An 8,186-nucleotide genomic window follows, 5' to 3' on the forward strand; every position below is an offset into this window, starting at 1 on the left:
AACCTTTGCTCTTCCAGATACTTCCTCCAAAGCTAACTGCTCATCTCAGATGGTACAGGATACTCTGCTTGGCAGTGCTGACTCTTGGAGACATGCAGCATGGACTGGAACAGTCCTGCATTCATTTCCATATACAATCCTTAAAGCTCTGCACTGCTAAACTTATGAATGGTGGGACATTTTCTTCTTTCTCTTACTCTCAATAGCTGCTTCAAAACTTGCACATCTGGAGGTTTTGAACAAGGATAGAGGATACCTGTCCTGTAAATTCTCCACAACTATCAGAGACAAGATAATTCATTGTCCATGTCCTGTTTCACCTTGAAAACCTCTGGAGAAACCGTCATAGTGTTTTGAGAAAGTGATTTTCTGATAGGATATCCACTTATTTGGAGAAAGGCTAAAGCTGCTGGGACTGGACTTTAATATAGGCTACTAACAACATACTGTTGCTTAAAGCTGAAACAACAACACAGCATCTTCTACTTTCCAGTGAGAAGTGCTGTTTCTGGCCATGCAGCACTGCCCTACCGCAGGGTTTCGGCTTGGGCTGGATGCTCCGCCGCGTGGTGGAAAGCCGAGCTCCGTGCCGGCTCCGAGGCTCTGTCTGAGTTTTCTGACGTGACAGCAGTGGTCGTCGAAGCTAAACATTGGAAGAGAGAGTTAGGTTCATGTATGTTCACATACTGCACAGCTTCTTCTCTGAAAGGAGAACCGATCATCACCGTCTGTTCCACTAGATGCCCACTCATTCTGCTTTTAGCAGATACGTGTTTTAAGGGTTCCAAGGCTCAGACATTGCTTCATATGAACCTCTGGGGTTTGTGCCTTTTCAGATCCAACACTGAATGCAGTGCAATGCAGGCTACATGACCATCATTTAATAACAGATTAAAAAAAAACCTGCAGAGCACAAGATTGAGGAATTTAAAACAAAGGGCACCTCCTCTCTTGGGGATTGGTCCGGCCTCACAGCTACACCTTGTGCGACAGCTCCTGCTAACTCAAGGGACTGCACTAGTATAACATAAATTAGATAGAAGGAACATGTCACATCCACAAATCGGGTCCAAACAGACACAGACAAGAAAAGCCAAACCAAAGCAGGAGAGAGAAGGTTTGTTTGCTGCCTGTGTTCTCACCTGCCGTAGGCCTCTCTTCCGCCCCAGAGGCTGCTGCAGGAGAAGGTTCTGCTGTCCTGGCTCGCTCTGCACACTTGCCACCCTGTTAGATGTTGACAGCATTAGGCCAAGCACAGAAGCACCCTGAGCAACTAGCAGGTGTCCTGGCAATTGGGACTAAAATAAACAAATAAATAAATAAATAATAGATTGACCAACCACTAATGGCACAATCACTTCAAAGAGCAACACTGTCTTTGAAGGATGGGGGGGACGTGTCTGTTGGGTTGTGGCTTCTAGGGCTTAGGAAAGGGTGGGAGGTGGAGTCATGGCATTCAGGACTTGGCCACGCACAGGTAGCATCCAAATATAAATAACTGCAGATTTCAGTTTTCAGTCATTGATTGATGCATCCCACTGAGCAGCACTCACTTCTCTGCATCCTTTGCCACATCAGTGAAGGCAAGAACATCAGCATCCTAGTTCAAAAGCCTTCTTGTTTGCTTTGCCTTTTTTCAAGGACAGTGTTGTAAAAGCTTTTTTTTAATCCTCCCAAATAGACTCCAAGGCCTCATCACAATTTTATCATCTGGTTTTAATTTCAATTTAAGTCAACAAACAAAAAACAAACACAAAGTGACAAAGGATCCATTCACATAATGGATGCATGAGTTATGTGAACAAAGGCCCACACTCAACACTTGCAGCCTTAAGTCTTTTTGTGGCTAGCAAACAAAAGAGACAAGTAAACAAAAATCAGATATAGATAGAGATATAAAAACACAGCTTTTTGGGTTTTATTATATTGGCACAAAGTATCTGAAAATCTGCAGTGAAAGAATCTTTAGCAATAAGACATACCGAGCTACATTACCATCTCATTATCTCATTCTGCCATTTGACTGACCGGCTAATCTACTTAGTATGAAAACTTCACCCTCCCCTCATTTTTATGAAAGCACTTTAGACCTCCAAACAGTTAAAAACTGGTCATTTAGCAGTCACAAAACACTTTAACTGAAGGAACTATGTCCGAGAAACATATGTCTGCAATAGCCAGTAACATTTAAGATGGACTTCATTTAACTCAGGCAGCTGCTTTTTCAGGCCAGACTGGAATCCACTGAGCCACAGGTCCTATTTCAGCAACTGCCAACTCTATCTGGTATGTGCTGTTGAAGAGTCAGTATTGCAATCTATTTTGCCTTTGACCTGCCTTAATCTAAAGGAAAACAACATTCTTTTCTCTAGATGTTTCCCTTGGATCTCCCTGGAGTTGCTCAGTACCACCACCAGTGAAAGTTTATTGCCTGACTATGCTGCAGTGGAGAAAGAAGACAAAGCTAAGGACATGGTCAGACAAGACATGGAGGATCTCTGTGGAGAGGCTTAAAAAGCTCTGTCTCCTGAGCAGCTCATTCTTTGCTTTGGCAGAAGTTATCAATTGCCCACAGAAGGTTTGGTGGAACAGAATTTGGGAGCTTCCTGCTCTGCTTTGGGGCAAAATCTGGTTACCTTACCTGAAAGTCCCATTCCTTCCTCCCTTGTCACTTAAACTAAAGCCAGACTTTGCACTGAACCACATCCCTATGTTTCTGCCAGCTCTACTGGGAAGACAGTGGGCAACCTCAAGGAGAGAGACATCTTGGGACCCTGAAGCTGTTTCTCTTCTGGTTGTCTGACTACAGCCTCATAATCCCAGGCATGCCCTCGGCAATCTCACCACAGCTGCACTGGCTTGGAAAAAAAAAGGCACAGCTTCTGCAGCTCAAAGCCAGAACAAACAAGGTATATTTGAGTCCTTTTCTCCCTCAGATAGCTCTTCCAAATGAGATCACCAGTCCCTGGAATATATAGCCCAGCTTTTCCATAGGGTGTTGACATGATTTACATACCAAGCATTCTAAACACCATGCAAACACCTGCCTAGGGATGACAGAGCCCCCCGAGTTACTTCCTGTTAGTAGGAGCGTGTTCTTGACCCAGACAATGACTGCAGCACATATGACTGGTATGTCCAGATGCAACATATCACTCCTGATTAAAGCAAAGAGACTGTGCTTAAATTAGTCTTTAGATTTGTGTTCCAGACTACCTGAAATTACAGTTTGGAGAATTTCCTTAACCTTCTGTTTCTAAGATTATGTAAAAGCTTATTCTTCTGAATTCTTAGAAGTTTTTAGAGTGGTTACCAGTATATGAATGAAGTAGGAATTAGCTGGAGAAGGTCTTGAAAAAGTAATTTTCTACTGGATTAGCTTTTGAGAATACTGTTAGAATTGCTGATGAAGGAAAGGTAACTCAGTTCTACGAGTGAGGAGACAAATGTCTGCAGCTGAAAGACTACACTCATATTCAGTACAAAACACTGTTTACAGTGCTGAAACAAACTCACTCGACGTGTGTTAGGAAAACACCTTGAAAAAGTCATTAGTTAAAGGGTGTACATGGACTGTGTGAGGGCACAGAGACTATACATGAGGAAAAAGCTATTCCCATGGAGTAATCTTGCACTGAAGACAAACAGTAGGTGAGCAGAAGAAAGGCTGGACTTGGTGTCTTCCTGCTGGAGTCTGGGGTTTTCAGCCTGGTTTGTATCATAAGTGAAATGAGTTAAATGAGCTGGTGGATGTTTATTTCCAGTACTGAATCCTTACACAAATTGGTATAATTTGGGATGATCTTATGAGCTGAAATTGCAGAGATCTGTTGCAGGCAAATGGTGGACCCAAGAGCAGCCGAGTTTGGCAGAGCTGCCTGCACACAGCACAGTCCTGCTGGGGCTGTCTTTTTGCAGTCTATCCCCAAATTTGGGAGAAGGAAAGGAAAGAGAGAATCATAAAGGCTCGAAATTTTGGATTAGTAACTGAATTTTCAGATATAACCTTTCCCTTCATGAGGGTTTGTGAGGGTTTCTTTTCACAACAAAGAACAGCACTGCTGATGTTTCCATGAGAGTGAGTGTGGCAGGCAGAGGGTTGGCTCTGTGCAGCCTGTCCTCCCTCCTTTTCTCTCTCTCCTTGTTTACTAGACCTGACCAGGAATATACTGTTTTTCTGGCAGCTCATGGGACCTAGCCAAGGAATACTGAATCAAATGCCATTTCAGCTGACAGTATGTTTGTTTCCCTCCCATGGCAATGTGATCAATAAGAATAGTTTTTCTGCAGAATATAAACCAGATTTATCTAGGAATAACAGCTCAGATTTATTTGGGAATAACAAACCAGATTTTTTTCCTGGCCAACACAAAGATGCTCTGTCACTCTCTGAGTATCCCTCTGAGGGGTTTGTCTGCACAATAATGTTACTCCCGTTACATAGGGCAGAGACAGGGGAGCAAAAGATCCAACCAACCCAACTTTGTGGATGCATGTTGCCAGCACTTCAAGGAATGACAGCCAGTGCAGTCACACAGTGGGGGCCAAAACAAACTTCGTCTGGTTGGCAAGTGTCAGAAGTGATGCTCAGGGAATTACAAGAAACCATGCAGCAAAATAAATAAATAAATAAAGATTAAAAAAAAAGAAGGAAGAAAACAAAGCAGAGACAGAGGAAGGCAGGAGTTTAAATGTCTATTAAAAAGATGTACATGCCATCATGGTAGAACATACACACTTTGTGTCCCAAAACATCTGAGTGAGAGCATTAGTGAACAAAGGCAGAGGAGAATGGGTTAAATGTATTGTATTTCCAGACACATCCCAGCCCAGTTAGCATTAGATCTGCTGCTACGATTGCCCTGGCAATGTGGATTCACTCTGATTTTTCCTGTTAGGCACCATTAAGCTATGATAGGCACCGCCACAGACATTACAGGGAAATGTGTTTGTGCAATAGATTTCCATTACAGCGTCTTCTCCTGCTTCTTCCTTTCTGATTTGGGTAAATCTCTTCTCCTCTCAGATAATAACCACAACAAATCACAGTGTTGGACACATATGCTCCTCAGCCCTGTACCCCATGCTGTCTGAGCACTTCAGTGCTCTCCCCTTCCTGTCTCCCCTGCTTTTATACATGGCTGGCTCTAACTGCTATAGAACAAAGGGAATCAGACTTTATTCTTTTTTGTGTTTGTCACTATTTGTTTAATTTCTTTGATTCCTACCTTCTGTAAGGGTCTAGTCCCTAGTAAATATTGTTGCTTTCTTTATGTCAGTTATGACTAAACATCAGCTTTTGAATTCAGAAGGCAATCCTAAACAGTTACCGTTGTGCTCCAGCTGAAATCAAAGTTACATAAGGAAAACTCAAGCCTGCTTTGTTCAAAACTGATGTTCCTGAATGTAAAAACACATTAATTTTGTCCTGTGTGATCCCCACAGCACAGTGAGCTCCTACAACATCTGGTTTATTATTGCTGTCCTTCAGAGGAGAAATCCAATTTGTGCATTTAACGATGCTGTTGAAGCATCTTTTCCTCCTCACAGAGCTCTAACCTAGCCTTTTTAAACACATTTACAGTCTTCATTCCTTCTAGCGTTTTGCAGCTCTGCTGTCCCTCCTTCAGATGTTAGTGCCTTTTCCCTGAGAAGGATAATAAACCTCAGCAGAACTGACTCCCAAGTACATCTGCTAACCTGTTTGCCTTAGGAGATCTCTGTACCACAGAGCAGGGTGGAGGATATTGTCCTGGTGTCTAGAGAAAATTTGTTGTTTGACAGGAATCAGTAGGAACCCATTGTGCAGCTGATTACGTTTCAGGGTTCAAAATAAATTACTGTGTTTGAAACAATCTATTGACTTAGCTGTCTCCTATTCCTCAGCCTCACCACCATAATTAGGATTGACTCCCCACCACTTAACAAGATCAAAACGTTTCAGAGTCAACACTGATGTAACCTGGTATCAGGTCATTTTGGCTTTAACTCAGATACAGACCTTCTTCTTCATCCTCCTCCTCAACTGCAGTGACCTTTCAGTTCTGCTAGAGGGATAACACTGAAGTTCTTTGATTGAATGACTTCTGTTCTCTTTAGCCCCCCAAACATGCTCAGGTGACTGTGCAATCCATCTCACTTTATCACAAAACCAGGTAACAATATTCCTGCCTCTGCCAACAGGCCAATGTCTTTTCCTAATGCCACTCCTGCAGTAGCACCAATTAGAGACTGATCTGTCAAAGCAGGGCTCAGGCACACAAAGGACACCATGAATCATGGGATGAGCTCAGTGACACCACACAGACTCTCCTTTTGTCGGCCGAGGAGAATGAACAAATGAACAGAGCAGCCTGTCCCCACCCCAAAAAGCCATTACCAACATCTAAACCCAAGCTAACAAAATAGAAATCATTCACACTCAACATATCCACAGCTTCTGCTGGTGCAGGAATGAAACAGTGTGTTACCCTCCATGCTGCCAATGTAAGGGGCCGTGTTCTCCTGGAAGGAAACAGAAATGCCCTTGGGACTACCGAGAGCTCTCCAGCCTCAGGAGGATGTGTTGAGAGGTGGGAGTGCAGCAGCAGAACACAGGGAGGATGGTTAACATGACTGAGCTGGCTGTTAAAGGTGCAGCCCTCCCTTCTAAGCTCACTCCAGACCCATTTGACACACTGTCCTTGTGTTTGTTCCCCTGTCCTTGGGTAATGGGGAACAGGTAGACCTGAACTCCAGGGCAGTTTTAAATAGATATTAATGGTGCCCACCTGCAGGATTTCTAAGGTGACATTTGAGAATTGGAAACGCTTTGTAAAAATAATGAGAATTGTTGCAGAGCACCCACAGAGCACTTATATTGCACAGGACTTACCATAATTAGTTTTATTAGTGAATGGTAAAGAACACAGCTTGATATTGTTATTAAGTCTTTTGTGGTGACAGGATTGTGAGATGAATGGAAAAACAGATGTCTCTGTTTTATATAAGCCTCCAGACTAATGCTTATAACAGGCTACAGCTAATGCCTCGTGGATAATCTTTCTCGTGCCTTTCAAGCAATTGCTAAACAAGGGGAAAACCCGGAGGCTAGTCAGCCAGTCCCTGCTTCACTCACTACAGCTTCTGCTTCCCCTTCCCCTCAGCCTCCTCACAGTTATTGGCAATCAAAGCTGAAAACTGAAGGTGGGTTGCTACACCTTTGACTTGCAGGCCTGAATATCGATGAGCCACAAGAGACAGAGATGGAGAGAGTGACAAAAGGTGAGGGGAAGAGACAGGAGGTTGGAAACGGCTCGTTTCCCAGCACACACACTGACAGACAGGTAGTGTTCACACTGTACCTAGAGAGGCTGCCCTCAGTGGCCAGGCTCGGGGAGTCATCGAGGACATTAGGTTCACTGCAGGAGGGGCAGGGGGATTAAGAATTTAGGGGAAGAAAATGGAAAAAAAAAGTTTTCAAGGGAGAAAGTATCAACGGAATAAAAAAAAAAAAGTAAAAAAAAGGTTGGTAACATTAATTGGTTTCGCACGCTCAACAGCACATATATGACTCAGAGGAGCTGAAAGAACATCCGATAACAGGAGCAGCAGTCTTTAGAGGGAGTTTACACTGCATGGAGCCTTCTACATCTCTGCTGAGGTCTGGGGAGCTGAGAAGTTCGGCAGGATGTGTTTCCACAGGAAATTAGGGCAGGGAACTGTTTTCAAAGCCATTTTTCCTGCTGCATTTTCATCTATGTTGGTTCTATTTACTTCCCGCTTCATAGAAAGCTTTTTTTCTTCCCCCTTCCCCATGAGCCACTTCTTCCTGAGGGAGGGCTAATCAATCTCCCATGAGCTATAGACCACTCTCCTACGGGTACAACTCTAAAGACAAATATCTGGAAAACAAGGTCTCCTAGTGCAGTGGAACTGTAAGCACACAGCTGGTGAGGATCCTGGCAAACGCGTACACAATCACATTGCTTTTCTGCACTGCAGCCATCCGGGCAGGAGCAGCCTGCTCAGCCCATAGGAAAAACATGAAAGAGAGCAAGCAGTCTGCTGGGTTACCAGCAGGAAAGTGGTAATATTATTACTTAGCATTAATTAGTTTACATTTGCGAGGCAGTCTGAAAGCCCAGAAACCATCCACAACTACAAGGGCATGACGTCGAGGACTGTGATTATGCCTGCTGAGCTGG

General features: G+C 43.7%; 1 protein-coding gene across 1 annotated transcript in view; it reads right to left on the bottom strand.

Annotated features, from left to right (window-relative positions):
- The window catches only part of UNC80 (unc-80 homolog (C. elegans)), a gene marked incomplete at its 5' end in the record, with an annotated part of 127,435 nt that overhangs the window by 2,194 nt on the left and 117,055 nt on the right, over nt 1-8,186 (bottom strand). Inside the window, 3 exons of the mRNA XM_009073891.1 lie at nt 532-643; nt 1,143-1,224; nt 7,344-7,400. Coding sequence (XP_009072139.1) covers nt 532-643; nt 1,143-1,224; nt 7,344-7,400 — 251 coding nt within the window. The remainder of the gene's footprint in view (nt 1-531; nt 644-1,142; nt 1,225-7,343; nt 7,401-8,186) is intronic.

This window comes from Acanthisitta chloris, unplaced genomic scaffold, assembly GCF_000695815.1.
Source record: "Acanthisitta chloris isolate BGI_N310 unplaced genomic scaffold, ASM69581v1 scaffold7994, whole genome shotgun sequence".
NCBI classification, from domain to species: domain Eukaryota; kingdom Metazoa; phylum Chordata; class Aves; order Passeriformes; family Acanthisittidae; genus Acanthisitta; species Acanthisitta chloris.